This window comes from Lissotriton helveticus, chromosome 3_1, assembly GCF_964261635.1.
Source record: "Lissotriton helveticus chromosome 3_1, aLisHel1.1, whole genome shotgun sequence".
NCBI classification, from domain to species: domain Eukaryota; kingdom Metazoa; phylum Chordata; class Amphibia; order Caudata; family Salamandridae; genus Lissotriton; species Lissotriton helveticus.
The window spans coordinates 735,698,335-735,715,207 of NC_136061.1; the positions used below are offsets into that span (position 1 = coordinate 735,698,335).

Consider the following 16,873-nt stretch of genomic DNA (forward strand, 5'->3'; position numbering starts at 1 on the left):
CTGTCTTCACATCGTCAAATTTCTCCATTTATGTTCTTCCTATAAATAGCCATGAAACGTGAAACCTCTTTTTCACAATTGCCTTCTCACACCCTTTCTCCTGCTCCCTATTAAATTACACATCAAGCTGTAACTAGAATAGGACACCAAACTGCTCCAACTTAACAATCGAATCTTCCTGCATCTGCTCTCATTCTGTGACCGAAACCTACCTCCTTTCCTGTAGATGAGCTCACTAAGTAACCTACATGCATTAATTTTATGCTTTGGGACCTTCTACAAACCTACTTTCCTCTTGAACTGATGTCCTTACACATCATTAATTTTGCGAACAAAGTCCAGCATTCTGTTTCATAAAACTCTTTGGCCCACACACACACACACACACACTTGTATTCATTCTCAAATTCTTTAGAATGTTGTAAATCTTTCAACATTTTATCTAGGAATCCTATTCCAGTTACGAAATCTAAACCTTGTTGATTTAGAAAGTCCTTAAGGAGATGTGTGATCCTGCTTTGTACGTTTCTATAGACCAATCTCCTTTTGGAATTGTATGATCCGTCTTAAGTTTCTGTGCTAGTGCACTCTTATGCCTACATCCCTATACATGTGTAAATACCAAGTCAGGCGCAAATTCTTGTCTGTGCTTGACTTTATATTTCAGCCCCGCCTCAAATGGTGCACAACATCAGTTTTTTCCTAACTGATTTGTGGCAAGTAGAATCTGTTGAAAATCAACTGTGCATGTGCCGACATATGGGAGACATATATATGTGCTACTTGTGCATGAACCTCCATTCCGACATGTGTCATGGAGAATCAGGGCTAAATTGCACACCTAGTAAGTTTTGGGCCACAGTGGAGGTTACAGAATTTGTGAATCTTACTTGATCGCTGCCTTGGCCATTTTTCATCCATGTAGTATGGTGTTTAGAGAAATGCTCTTTATCTTCTATTACCAAGTTAATGCAGTATTTTGTTTTTCAGTTCCTCATCCTGTGGCAATAAGAACGGTTCGGGTCACAACAAAATGAACGCGCATGGTGCCTGCGGTGGTCATGAGCGGTCAAGAGACAGACGCAGATCCAGTGACCGGTCTCGTGATTCGTCCCATGAAAGAGCCGAAAGCCAACTAACTCCATGCATTCGCAATGTTACTTCGCCAACACGACAGCTTCAAAGTGGTATGCTCGAATTTTCAAGTTAGTATTTCTATCCTATGGTAAATATACATGAATGGCAAAATAAATTGTTTTTTAGTCTAGCTCATGTGACCGCACACCATTTCTTCCCTACATATTCAAGTCTTGCTCTCTCAAAGTGTTTATAGTGATCGGTTGTTCATGTTAATCGAAAGCTCCAACTTTTAGGTTTTATAACGTTGTTTGAAGTACATGATGACCTATCGCAGAGATTAATGCAGACAGGGCACACGAGAAATGGGAACGGACTATAAAGTGTGCGCTAGAGAAATCTTTGATTTAGCTTCTTATATTGTTTGTGTAAGCAAATTTCCAAGACAATTGTTGGCTCTTTCGAGTTACAGTTTTTCCCTGGTCATTTGATGGTTTGGTCCTCCCTAGTTCAATAGAAACAAGAGGAGCACTCCGTAGTTAAGCTTTTTGTTGAACCTTTTAACCTAATTTTAAACCAAGCATGCTACAGGGGCTGACATGCTGTCAGGTCATGTCTATTTACATCACAGCATATTTCAAGTATAAGAACTTGACTTCTGTGCACTGTAGCTGCTGAGCTGTAGCTACATGTATATATTCATAAAAAGATTATATTAATACATTGTCAATAATGTTTAAACCTTAATTAAATATCCACAAAACATTAATTTTCTTGTTAACCAAAACATTAAATCTGTTATAATTCACAGAAAATATATTTTCATTATTCAGTTTCATTCATAGACAGTTTTGTTGGTGTCTTATTCAATTTTATTCATGAAGACAAATCTTGTTATTGCCCAATGCATTTTGGGCCAGTGTGGCCCTTCCTCAGAGGGGCTTGATTCTGTGAAGTATACAAACAAAACTTTTTTCAATACAATATGCAAGGAAGCGATATCCAAATACTTCCAACAATTTGTCAGACTATGCCAAATCTTTAATGTGTCTGGATCGCTTGTGCTTATTCACATGAATTCACCACAAGATAGTTATTACGTCACAAAATAAACATCAACCTGATCACATAGAAAAAAGAAGAAAAACGAAAGGACAGCGTTACATAAATGTGAAGAAAAAGTGCTAAAAACCTGAACCGACTACCACGTTCAAAACACTAAACCTTGTGAAGAGCAAAATGGAGACTGCCCCTCTAGAACTAAAATCAAAAAACCTCTCACGGATGCTGTGGTCCTTGAAAGTGGCCGTGTAATCTTACTCCTGGCTGGTGAAATAGATAAACGGTACATTGATAAAAACCTACGTTGCTAATGGTCATCACCATATATATCACCCTACCAAGATACAAGAAGGAATAAAACCTAAACCAATCTTACTATGTGCTGCATTAAAAATGAGGCTCCCGACCACCAACTCTGTCTAATGTCCTGTAATGACCAAAAACGGACATTAATCCTCCCAGTCCTAGTCTAACTATTAAAACCAAACACCCTACCACACGCGGTTGCCCTCTCCTCTTACTTTGTGCAAAAGCCTCCGAACCTGTTCCCAAGTGATGCCAGTCTTCTTTACTTTCCGTTCGGTGAAACGCCATCGCGTTCCATTCGCGTATTAATGCAGCACATAGTAACGTTGGTTTATAGTTCCAAGTCTATATAGCTCCACTTAATTGCATTCTTATTACATGAAATTGTACAGGAGGGGCCATAATTCCCCCAGATGAACAGATGAGTCCTGGTCACCTTCTGCTTTTGCACCACTTCTAAATCTTTAAGCAAAGGAAAGTACTCAATAGTTGCTATTTTATCGTCTATAAGGAATCCCTGAGTAGATTTTATAAAAGTATCTTCTGCAGTAGAATCTGAAGGGAGGTTCCCATTAAAATTTTCCAGACTGTGTTCAAATGGAAAGAATAGAGCTTCCTCCCTTGTCGTTGGAGCTAGTGTGTAAACAGCCCTAACATCTTCTCAATCTGTTATAGGCCTCAAAATGTGTATAATTCTGTGTCAGAGGGACCTGCTTGCAGTAAGAAGAACCAACTCCAGTATAGTATGTGGCATACCCTTGCCTCCATATTTGTTGCACGAACCAGGTTTCCTATACACAAAAGATCTCAGTTATTCAAGTTTACTTTGGAAATCTAAATTCTCCATTTTAGATGAAGGCCAGCGCATTCCAGCATGAGATCAAAGTAAGTGAATGAATTTGGCACTCCTGGGCCTGTATTACAAAGTGCCCCAAGAGTGCAACAGGCGTGGCATATTTCGGTATTCCAGAAAGAGCTTTAGACACTTGCGATGCCCCTGCTGGAATACAGCTCGCACTGGTGCACCCGTATAACCATTAATAATCACACAAGGGGGAGAGAAGACCATGTGGATAAGTCCACTCGCCTTCCTAGGACAACTTACTAATCAAAGCAAGAGTGGAAGCCCCTAAAAAAATGTCTCTAGCAACAGTCTCAAAATTATTTCATAAATAGAACCTCATCCACTAGTGTATGCTATTTTCCTCACCAGCGTTCACTTGGGGTATGCTTCATCATTGGGCCGTCATTCCAGGTACCCAGTGTACTGGAATGGGCTCAACCTTCATGGGAATGGAGCTTGCCTAGATATTCACAAGTTTGAGGGGGATTATAAGCGGTCTGCGGGAAAAACGATTACAATCACCCCCTACTCCTAGTTTGTGTTATTCACTGGAGTTGGGATAAGGTTAACAATGGTAAGAGATGTAAACATAGGAATGAGCCAATGATTCCTTACATCTGTCAAGGACAATGGTCTACAGGTTGTAGCCGAGTGCACCCACAAGGGTCTTGTGCCTTTCCTTAGGACCTATGTCAAACAGAGCCCCAGTGTAGATATCAGGGCAGTTTCCTATTATCAGATAACTTCTGGTTGAGTTTGCGCAATATAAAACTAAAAAAAGCTGCAGCGATCTACAAGAGATGTAAACCACTTACTGTTCTTGGAGGGTGCAGTAGTTCTTACAAAATATTCAAGGGTACAATTGCCCTTACCTTCAGGAGAGGCTAACTATGGTCCCATAGGGTACAGTGGAGGCAGGCTGTTCCTGTACTCGAACAGTCATCAAAGAGACTGGCTCGGGAATGCCACCCCTTCGATCATTCCTGAAGCTGATGCCAGTATTGGACACCAGTGGATGAGGGTGTCTGTATGAAATTCTTTTGAGACTGTTACTAGAGACGTTTTTTTTTTTTCGGGTTTCACTCGCACATGTACAAGTGGCATTATCCTAAGAGTTCCCTCATTTGCATGGCGGCATGGCCCCATGCAGATGATTAAACACTTTGCCTCTGCACTTGCACTATATTATACATGTGGACTGTGTCATTCCACTTTTCACTAATGTGCTACCCCCAAGGGCAGGCAGCACATTATCTCTAATATCACTGACAAGATCTGCAATTGCCACCCCGTGCTAAAGGAGCGCAGAACAGGGCAGTGCGCCATTTACAAAATATAGCCCCTATTGCTTTAATCTTCTGTGTTTTTAGAATAATAATATAATTGATGTGAAAGCTATTCAACTTGTACCATGTGAGATACCAGGGAAGACTACCTTTTTATCCCTTCGCATTGTGAGTTGGTTCTCAGTTGCTGATGCAGCTTAATCTCCAGAACATTATGGTCACTTACTTCCTCAAGGCTGACCTAATAGAGGTCTCTGAACATTTGGGATTCACCCCACACATGGAGCATACATTTTCACCCCACACCTTTTTTAGGTTTCGCCTAGGCAGCGCATGCGCTGTCTTGTTGAAAGATGCTGTGTACAGTAAAGTGGGGGAAGCTCCGCCCCCTTTCCAGTCTCATTTTTTGATTGGCTTCAATGATTTAGGCATTTGGGTTGGTGCTTGGCTTGGTAATCCCGCCTCCTGACTTGCATGATGTCATTTTTTTCCTTCCGAGGCTATCGCCCCCTTTACTGTTAAAACAGTTTAGTTCCCCCTCCTCTACCCCTTCCCTCCCATAGTCTGTGACTTTTTCAGAACTCACCATCCGCGCAGGGCACGCGGTCCTCTGTAGGCTCTGATACAGCCACCCCAGGTAGTCGGCCGAACCGGGGGTTGATTTCTCAATGACTGGGAGGAGGTGACACAGCTATGCGTGTCTCGGGCACGGTAGGCCGGCAGGAGAATTTATTTTCAAATTCTCTGCTGCTTATTCCTCGAGCAGCTTCCTATGTGCAGCGAGCAGATGGGCAGAGTAGCCATCTTAATTTTAAAAAACTACACGCCGTGCCTGGGATTAGTATGTGGCCTGGACCTCTCACAGGCCCCGATTGAGGAGCCACCACCACTTGGGCTGTTAGTGCAGATGGCGCTTAAGGAAAGTATGTGGCTTGGCAGCATGCATCAGGAGACTTTGGCAGTTCCCTCTCCCAATGCAGAGTGTAAGGTTCCCCTACAGTTGCAACCGCTCTTTCACCTCCAGTTCAATGGGGATGTGTTCCGGGTTGAACCCCTTCCTCTAGGCACGGGGAGATTAAGTAATTTGCCCGGAATCACAGTTGCCCATCCTTGCCGAGGTTCGAACCTGGTTTCCCAAATTATAGGTCAACCGCCCTAGCCATTAGGCCAACTTCTCTCCCCTCTCCTCTCTGTACAACGAAGAGCCATGGTTGGATCTAATGCACATGGGACAAACATGTAACGGGCACCGTGCCTGCACACCTACAGTATGCAGTTAAAACAAAGTAAAAATGGAATTCTTCCTAAACAGTGCTAATGAGTCTTTCTGCGGAAGAGTGTTTTACCTGATGTTAGATGAGTACTTGACGTTACAGTTGGACGGCTAAATGGATGACTCGTGAAGTGAGTACTTAGAAGGTTGAACGTTTGTGCAAGGGACTGGGGATTGGTAGTGAGATTAGATAGACGGATTGATGTTAGAGATATGGATGAGTCAACAGGTTTGTGTATGGATGTGAGTGTTTACATACATGAGTGGTGCGCATGTCCAGAATGTGTGTGTGTGTGTGTGTGTGCGCGCATACATGAGTGGTGCGCATGTCCAGAATGTGTGGTGGTCTGGAGCATCCAAAGGTGGTTTGGCTGGTTGGGTCAATGAATGGATGGATACATCAGTGAGTATATGGCTGGATGGATAAATGCAGATGTGCCGAGTCCCTGTCTGAATGAATAGATGGAGGCGCATTAGCGAGTGATTGATAGAGGGATGAGTGGATTGATGTGTGAGACAAATTATTGAGAGACAGAAGTGGAGACAGGCATCACCATCTCTTCATGCAAATGGTTATGTTGTGTAACACTAGGGTTAAAGCATCCACAGTGACACTGCACACAAGTACCACAAGGTTACTGACTAGATTTTATCTGTATTGGTTGAAAAGAATAGCACCTTTGCGATAATTTACATTGTAACATTTTTTTATATTGTTACAGCTTCAAGCTTCCACTTATTATGCTTATGGGTGTGCCAGTTTTTGAGTAAAGGGACTTGGCGAGTCTGCTGAACAAAGCTGTCACTTATCATTATTGAACGTATATATGAACACCGAATTTAACCGCCCTAGGAACATGCACTGATTACATCATATAGAAACAGAACCGGTGCACGTAAAGCAAGGAGTAATTCTCGTCATTAATGCAGCATGAACTGCTGAAACCTCAATTAATATTGACGGTGTTTTTAATGGTTTCATATTTGTGGAAAAGGACTGAATATCACTGGAAGAGCTAAGTTAACAAATGGATTGGTGTATGACACTACCATCTGAGTTGTGCTCCACAGCTTCCGTCAGTATTCATCTACCTACCCTAGTGAGCTGTGGTGGGGTTCTGTTAATGCTTCGCTCATTGTGATTGTTTTTATCATTTAACTAATGTCCGCTGCTATGTTATTGTTGTCGACATCTCTGTAACATTACTTCCCATGATGTCACCAAGCATTCTAATTAGCTTTCACTTTTGTGAATTCTGAAATCTGGGGAGCACTGTACACTGAAGCACACTGTGCCATTCTCACACAGAGACACATGAGTGACGGGCGTATTGACTCATCATTAGGTGCCTGCAGGTACCAGGGATCAACATGTGAAGCGCTACAATGTCTCACCATGGGTCGTAAACACTATATAAATGCAGTTGAAGTTGCAGCACTATACAACGCAATGTACAGCAAAGGCAAAACAACACGTTTACTTTTTGTTATTTTTATTAATATTGATGTTTTTAAAGGAAATTCTCGTTTTTGGTTCTCTTAGTTGTGGCTCTGGTATCTGGATGGGCGGGGTGGAGTGAGTTACGCTGCACATACGCTAGCCGTTTTCCCATCATGTGATGCTTGTTTGCATGTTATTTTCAGGACATTACAGGTTGGCTCGGTTTTAACATTGCACCCATCCCTTGCATCACCCAGCCATGAAGGCGGCTGTAAAGTTAATGTCTTTGTTCCCTCGCCCCCTTCAGCCACGCTTTTCTCCGAGAGAGAGTATCTTCTACTCCCGCTCGACCTCCCTCGATCCTCAATACCCAGGGCCGATCCCCCACGGCACAGGGCTGCGCGGCTCCCAGTTGCCGGTTGTTATGGTGCCCCTGCAGGTGTCCAAAGGCTTGGCCGTCGCTGGCCATATTTATTTACAGTCTCCCAAAGTCTGCAGGCGGATCTAGTACAGCGCATGTGCGCAGGGCGCGCGCACCATTTGTCCGCCTGCAGCCTTTGGGGGCACTTTTGCTGCCGCTTTGATGTTCTCCGTGAGCCGCGCGGCCAGTGAGAACATCAAAGCGGCCGCGAAAGTGCTCACCATTTGCCACTCCCTCCCTCATCCCAATTCTTGCTTGTTTTTCTCCTCCTTACAGTTTTACCTACCTGTCTTGTTTTCGTGCTTTTTGCCATGTATTGCTTATCTTTGTTTTTTCGCGCAAACGTTGTTTTCCTTTATCATCTCCATTTTTTTCACTCCCCTAGTCAGACGTACGCAGTGGAGCATTGTTGCTAGAATCTCCTACTGGCGATAGCCAGTAGGTGTATATATAGTTAGGATTGTTTTCCATAGGGAAATCGCAACATTCTATTGGGAATAACTTTGGCGCCGGTTGAGGAATCTTCCTGAAACTTTCCTTAACTTTGCCTCGCGGCACTCCGCTCCTTCCCTGAAAGTTTGGGGGGGATTCGTCAAGCGGGGGCCGAGATAAAAGGGGGGTCCCAAAACTTGTTTTCCCCATGTTAATTTCCATAGGGCGGTTGGACTCACTTTTAGCCCGAACGGCTGAATGGTTTTCCACCAAACTTGGCAAAATTGTAGGGACTGGTAGCCCGATGTGCCTTTGCTATGTCTCAAGATATGTGCTCCAGTGGTTTTTACGAAAATTAACTTTGAAAAAATATATATTGGGCTATATATATGTTAGAGCCCAAATGTAGCCCAATGTAGCCCAAAGATGGTCACCAGAGACAAAAAAAAACAAATGTAGCCCAAATATCAGCCAGATGTAGCCCAACTATAGCCCAATGACAGAATGTCCCAGAGTGTTCTAAAGAACAACTAGAGCGCTAACAGTCTTACTTATGACAAAAGTATGGCACACCTGAAGTCATCTTGATTGGAATAAAGTGTTAACACTTAAAACATTTAATTTGCAAAGGAACAAAATGTTTGGGTTCATTTTGCCATAGAAATTATGATTAGTGCTGAAGAAAGAAACATGAGGGCACATTTTGAGTGACTTCTCAAATCCTCTTATATTTCATTAAAAAAATTCTGATATGCAGTCTCCCAAGATGGCCACCAGAGACAAAAGAGCCCAAATGTAGCCCAAATATCAGCCAGATGTAGCCCAACTATAGCCCAATGACAGAATACATTTAATTTGAAAAGGAACAAAATGAGGGGTTTCATTTTGCCATAGAAATTTTATATATATATATATATATATATATATATATATATATTCACTGAAAAAACCATAGGTTACACACCAGTTATAGTTAGGAATTAGCATTTAAAAAAACCTTTGAAATTCACTGAAAAAACCATAGGTTTTCACACCAGTTATAGTTAGCTGGAAATTTTACTCGCATAAAACCATTGAAATTCCCACGTTATAGTTAGTTGGACTCACTATAACTTGCACGTCTGCAATGCACTGCTGATGACGTCACATATTACATCACTCATGCATATATTTAAATATTTAAACATTACTCGCTAATATATGTATTCACTAAGATACACTTAATAAGCCAGTTAACCAATCAATTTTTTTTTTTTTTTAAACCATAGGTTTCAGGCCTTATATAGTTAGGAATTAGCATTTAAAAAACCTTTGAAATTCACTGAAAAAAACATAGGTTTCAGGCCTTATATAGTTAGGAATCAGCATTTAAAAAACCTTTGAAATTCACTGAAAAAACCATAGGTTTCAGGCCTTATATAGTTATGAATTAGCATTTAAAAAAACCTTTGAAATTCACTGAAAAAACCATAGGTTTCAGGAGTTATATAGTTAGGAATTAGTTTTTAAAAAACCTTTGAAATTCACTCAAAAAACTATAAGTTTTAGTGGTGTTATAGTTAGCTGGACATTTTACTCATACAAAACCAATGAAATTGCTCCTATATAGTTAGTTGTACTAACTATATTTCGCGCACCCGCAATCCACTGCTGATGATGTCACATATTGGATCATTCATGACATGGTCAGTGACATCACTGATGACATCTCAAATGACATCACTGATGACATCACTGATGACATCATCCACGTGACAATCACATACACCTTTTCATACACTATTACAATTTTTCAACACTGTTTGTAAAATACAGAGTATCATATTTAAATCCATTGTCACAGCAATACAAGTATCTAAAAATCCACTCAGTGATTCATAGATGTATACACACATCTAATCACTTACCTATTTATTCACTCATACATGCTGTCAATGAACAATAGAACACGATCAAAAATACTTATACATCTATATCGACATTAAACAACAGCACACATCCTATTCACATATGAAGTCATCCTATTCACTTATGCAAACCATGGATCATACTTACATATTTACTTAGCAAAACACTTATACAAACACCACTTCTTCTATTCATTTAGATAGTAAGTCATACTTAGTGAATTTTAAAATCATTATTACAAGTATACAGTTATCCATACAGTCACTCACACAATCATTGTGTCTTATGTATACTTATTTATATACAACAACTGACACATACACTGCCTCTTATTTTTCTAGTTTGTTGGACTTGTACCTTTGAGAAATATATTTGCTCCTCACCACACCCATAAACAGATTCCCTCACCCAAACTGTTAGAACATGTAGTTTTAACTTCATATATCTACTGAATCAACTATTCACACATCTTTGGACAGTCACACCCCCCCCACCGAACCACACACACTTTCACACTCCCATACAAATACTCAGTTAACTAATCCATAACCAATATAGACTTTCACATAGCTAGTAACCAACTGTAGAATCAGTTTACACAACAACTGACAAAGTGATACAGATATTCACACAGTTTAGTCACTATCCACTATATTTAGTGAGACATTATAAATTGGTCAAGTAAACAGTCAATTACACTACTACTAAATCCTTCATCCAAATATTTATTTATATATATCCACTCATTCTTCAATGTAAATTGCTATATATATAATGCATATTTAAATAACGAAGCAAGCCACATTCACTGGATGATGTCATCAGTGATATCATCAGTGATGTCATTTGAGATGTCATCAGTGATGTCACTGACCATGTCATGAATGATCTAATATGTGACATCATCAGCAGTGGATTGCGGGTGCGCGAAATATAGTTAGTACAACTAACTATATAGGAGCAATTTCATTGGTTTTGTATGAGTAAAATGTCCAGCTAACTATAACGCCACTAAAACTTATAGTTTTTTGAGTGAATTTCAAAGGTTTTTAAAAACTAATTCCTAACTATATAACTCCTGAAACCTATGGTTTTTTCAGTGAATAAATATATATATTCACTCACTCCCAATGACAGATGCCACTTTCTGATGGGCCACGGGGTGCCGCCCGATGAGCAGACCCAGAGAGTGTCCCGCTTTCACTGGGACATCCCCCCTCATTCCATGGCGTTGCGTGGTCCCACTCAGACAACAGGAGCGGCTCCTCATACCAAGGAACCCCACCGAAACACCCGTAGCCTGCTCGACTTTTTATCACCGTGTCCTCATGTCTGCTTTAAAACTGCAGGTCAGGAGAGCATGCTTTGAGGTCATCGGGCAGCGACGAAGAGGCTCCTTCGCAAATGTAACTGTTTTATTGAATTGCGTTGCTGAAGTTTGCATGCACCATTTTACAATGCACATTATACCAGTGCTAGATCTGGGTTGTAACTTTATACCAGAGGCCCTCTCCTAATCTATGGAGTATCATGTTTATTCAATTGGTAGGGGAAGCTTGAAGTTTCATTATTACAGCACACTTAGAGCAGCCTATCGCAATCAATTAATATTAATTCACTATATCTCCAGGGTAATGTTGGTGTATATTTTTGGGCCATATTGTGGGTAGTACACATATATAGATGTTGTGTTGGCTGAGCTCTAAAACAACGTGGCACTAACACAACTATCCTTGCTCTATGTCTAAGATGCTCTGAACTAAAGGAAATTAAACAAAGCTTCCTGGAAGTAAACCTTTACCCATGCAGGCTGGTACAATTACACAAGGCACCACAAATGTGCGCCAAGTGCCTATCATGTTCATTGCTTTTAATGCCCAGCAAAGGAAATATTAGGAAACAACGTTTTCCTTGGTGTCCCCTTATTACAAAGAAGGCAAGAATATGCAGTTAATGTCTCAAATGGGACGTTCACCTTTGACCTCTTGCATGACATGGATAAGCCGTAACTAATCAAGTTGTCACTTATTGCTGTGCGGTGAAGTGTTTCTTTTTGAAAACACAGCAGCAGGCACCTCCATAGATCTGCAAAGACGTGTTTTACAAACCTGTGTATATTCCTTCAGTATTCGACAGACTCAGGGGCCCACTATGCTTCTAAAAGAGAGTAAAATGATCTGTAAACAGTTAGCAACCATCTTAGAAGCAGGGAATGGGGGCGCCTCCAGGGTTGGACTGGCATATAGGCCTGTCTGGCAGTGTCAGAAGGGCTGGCTTGGCAGGTCAGTGTGCGAGCTCGTTTTTTAGGTCTCGCCTGTCGATGCGCATGCGCATCGAGCTTGCGAGCCTATTGCGGCTTAAACAACCTTTAACTAACAAGCAAGGAATCGTGGCGATTCCTTGCAGTGCCCGTGACTTTTAAGCTCAATGCGCATGTGCATTGAGCTTAAAAGCGCGTGCACATCAGTTCCCTCAGCCGCAATCGCCGTCTGTTCCCTCAGCCGCATTCCTCCGACACCTTTTGAAGTGAAGCTTAGCTTCACTTCAAAGGCCCCGGCTTCTTCACACCCACATGCCGCTCTCCCCGCTCCGCCCCCTCCCCTGCCCGCCGTGTGCATTTCTCCTACACCCCCTCCCCACAGCAATGCCCTCCGTCTGTTTTACAATTTGAAGAGGTAATCGGAGTGCCTCCTCACATTTCACTTCACTGCCTTCCAACCTCATGGTTGAAACTTTAGTCACCATCTCCTGTTTGTCGTACTGTTGTGCCGCTTGTCTTGATTCGCTACAATGTAAGCCCTCAGATGCCTTTTTTCTTTCTTCTCTGATTTACATCGTTTTGTACCAAGTTTTTTTTCCCTTGGCTTTCAAAATACCTTTTGCTAACATACCGTGAAAATGTGATCAGCTTCACCCATCGTCCCCGTTCAGCACTAATCCATTCCTGTAAATAAAGTTATAAATATATTTTCCACTTCTGCTGCAAGACTGCATATCATCCAAATCTTTTTGATTTCGATTTCTTTCCACTGGGGTTGCTCTACTACAGATTCAAAGAAACGCATGGTGTGCATGTTTTGTTATAAGAACATAAAAAGGGATCTCTAAACTCTTTTTTAGGTAAATAAACACTGGTTTATTGATACAGCAACTCTATCAAATGGGCCGTGGTAATAATCAATTTGTGTTTTCTTTAATGAGGGAAACCCAATTTTCAATCGTACCTGTCCTTTCCACCCATGTACTCTCCATCTTACGCACTATTGACCACACACTGTGAGCTTGCCCTTTCTCCTTTTTTTCACCCCCACAATCATACCTGAAGAACTATTCACGTGCTGCTCTCTTTATGTTGCAAGTCGCCTTCCCGTATGCTCAACGACTTCCCTGTAATAGTTCTGAGAATATGGTTGACTTATGTACAAAGTCAATCATCTTTCCAGCCCGACCATTCTTCTTTGTATGCACAACACCCACCCTCACCCACCCTCACTCACCCTCACCCTCACCCTCACTCACCACCCTCACTCACCCTCACTCACTCACCCTCACTCACCCTCACTCACCCTCACTCACCCTCACTCACCCTCACTCACCCTCACTCACCCTCACTCACCCTCACTCACCCTCACTCACCCTCACTCACCCTCACTCACCCTCACTCACCCACCCTCACCCACCCTCACCCACCCTCACCCACCCTCACCCACCCTCACCCACCCTCACCCACCCACCCTCACCCACCCACCCTCACTCACCCTCACTCACCCTCACTCACCCTCACTCACCCTCACTCACCCTCACCCACCCTCACTCACCCTCACTCACCCTCACTCACCCTCACTCACCCTCACTCACCCACCCTCACTCACCCTCACTCACCCTCACTCACCCTCACTCACCCTCACTCACCCTCACTCACCCTCACTCACCCTCACTCACCATCAACCCCTCACCCTCACTCACCCTCACCCTCCCTCAACCCCTCACCCTCACTCACCCTCATCCCCTCAGCCTCCCCCTCACTCACCCTCAACCCCTCACCCTCACTCACCCTCATCCCCTCAGCCTCCCCCTCACTCACCCTCAACCCCTCACCCTCAACACCTCACTCACCCTCAACACCTCACTCACCCTCAACACCTCACTCACCCTCACTCACCCTCACTCACCCTCACTCACCCTCACTCACCCTCACTCACCCTCACTCACCCTCACTCACCCTCACTCACCCTCACTCACCCTCACTCACCCTCACTCACCCTCACTCACCCTCACTCACCCTCACTCACCCTCACTCACCCTCACTCACCCTCACTCACCCTCACTCACCCTCAACCCCTCACCCTCACTCACCCTCACCCTCCCTCAACCCCTCACCCTCACTCACCCTCATCCCCTCAGCCTCCCCCTCACTCACCCTCAACCCCTCACCCTCACTCACCCTCATCCCCTCAGCCTCCCCCTCACTCACCCTCAACCCCTCACCCTCAACACCTCACTCACCCTCAACACCTCACTCACCCTCAACACCTCACTCACCCTCACTCTCACTCACCCTCAGTCACCCTCACTCACCCTCAACCCCTCACCCTCACCCTCAGTCACCCTCACTCACCCTCAACCCCTCACCCTCACCCTCACTCGCCCTCAATCACCCTCACCCTCACTCACCCTCACCCTCACTCACCCTCAACCCCTCACCCTCAATCACCCTCACCCTCAATCACCCTCACCCTCACTCACCCTCAACCCCTCACCCTCACTCACCCTCACCCTCACTCACCCCCACTCACCCCCACTCACCCTCCCTCACCCACAACCCCTCACCCTCACTCACCCTCACCCTCACTCACCCTCCCTCAACTACTCACCCTCACTCACCCTCATCCCCTCAGCCTCCCCCTCACTCACCCTCAACCCCTCACCCTCAACACCTCACTCACCCTCACTCTCACTAAATGACAAAGCCATCAATATTGCAATTTTAACATCGCAAAAATAAATAAATTATGTCATTTACAAGAACAATAACTACAACTTTTCTAATGCGATACTTATTGCATTCCAACCCCACTCATCCACGCAACGCCACTCACACACGCAACGCCACTCACACACGCAACGCCACTCACACACGCAACGCCACTCACACACGCAACGCCACTCACACACGCAACGCCACTCACACACGCAACGCCACTCACACACGCAACGCCACTCACACACGCAACGCCACTCACACACGCAACGCCACTCACACACGCAACGCCACTCACACACGCAACGCCACTCACACACGCAACGCCACTCACACACGCAACGCCACTCACACACGCAACGCCACTCACACACGCAACGCCACTCACACACGCAACGCCACTCACACACGCAACGCCACTCACACACGCAACGCCACTCACACACGCAACGCCACTCACACACGCAACGCCACTCACACACGCAACGCCACTCACACACGCAACGCCACTCACACACGCAACGCCACTCACACACGCAACGCCACTCACACACGCAACGCCACTCACACACGCAACGCCACTCACACACGCAACGCCACTCACACACGCAACGCCACTCACACACGCAACGCCACTCACACACGCAACGCCACTCACACACGCAACGCCACTCACACACGCAACGCCACTCACACACGCAACGCCACTCACACACGCAACGCCACTCACACACGCAACGCCACTCACACACGCAACGCCACTCACACACGCAACGCCACTCACACACGCAACGCCACTCACACACGCAACGCCACTCACACACGCAACGCCACTCACACACGCAACGCCACTCACACACGCAACGCCACTCACACACGCAACGCCACTCACACACGCAACGCCACTCACACACGCAACGCCACTCACACACGCAACGCCACTCACACACGCAACGCCACTCACACACGCAACGCCACTCACACACGCAACGCCACTCACACACGCAACGCCACTCACACACGCAACGCCACTCACACACGCAACGCCACTCACACACGCAACGCCACTCACACACGCAACGCCACTCACACACGCAACGCCACTCACACACGCAACGCCACTCACACACGCAACGCCACTCACACACGCAACGCCACTCACACACGCAACGCCACTCACACACGCAACGCCACTCACACACGCAACGCCACTCACACACGCAACGCCACTCACACACGCAACGCCACTCACACACGCTACGCCACTCACACACGCTACGCCACTCACACACGCTACGCCACTCACACACGCTACGCCACTCACACACGCTACGCCACTCACACACGCTACGCCACTCACACACGCTACGCCACTCACACACGCTACGCCACTCACACACGCTACGCCACTCACACACGCTACGCCACTCACACACGCTACGCCACTCACACACGCTACGCCACTCACACACGCTACGCCACTCACACACGCTACGCCACTCACACAGGCTACGCCACTCACACAGGCTACGCCACTCACACACGCTACGCCACTCACACACGCTACGCCACTCACACACGCTACGCCACTCACACACGCTACGCCACTCACACACGCTACGCCACTCACACACGCTACGCCACTCACACACGCTACGCCACTCACACACGCTACGCCACTCACACACGCTACGCCACTCACACACGCTACGCCACTCACACACGCTACGCCACTCACACACGCTACGCCACTCACACACGCTACGCCACTCACACACGCTACGCCACTCACACACGCTACGCCACTCACACACGCTACGCCACTCACACACGCTACGCCAC

The 16,873-nt window shown here is 45.2% G+C and overlaps 1 protein-coding gene across 4 annotated transcripts in view; it reads left to right on the plus strand.

Annotated features, from left to right (window-relative positions):
* BTBD10 (BTB domain containing 10) overlaps window positions 1-16,873 on the plus strand; it is a 215,346-nt gene that overhangs the window by 84,549 nt on the left and 113,924 nt on the right. For 2 of the 4 annotated variants that reach the window (XM_078680908.1, XM_078680906.1), the window contains exon 2: window positions 991-1,205. In XM_078680908.1, coding sequence (XP_078537034.1) covers window positions 1,034-1,205 — 172 coding nt within the window. In that variant the 5' untranslated portion in view covers window positions 991-1,033. The remainder of the gene's footprint in view (window positions 1-990; window positions 1,206-16,873) is intronic. The other 2 variants (XM_078680909.1, XM_078680907.1) reach the window with 1 other exon arrangement.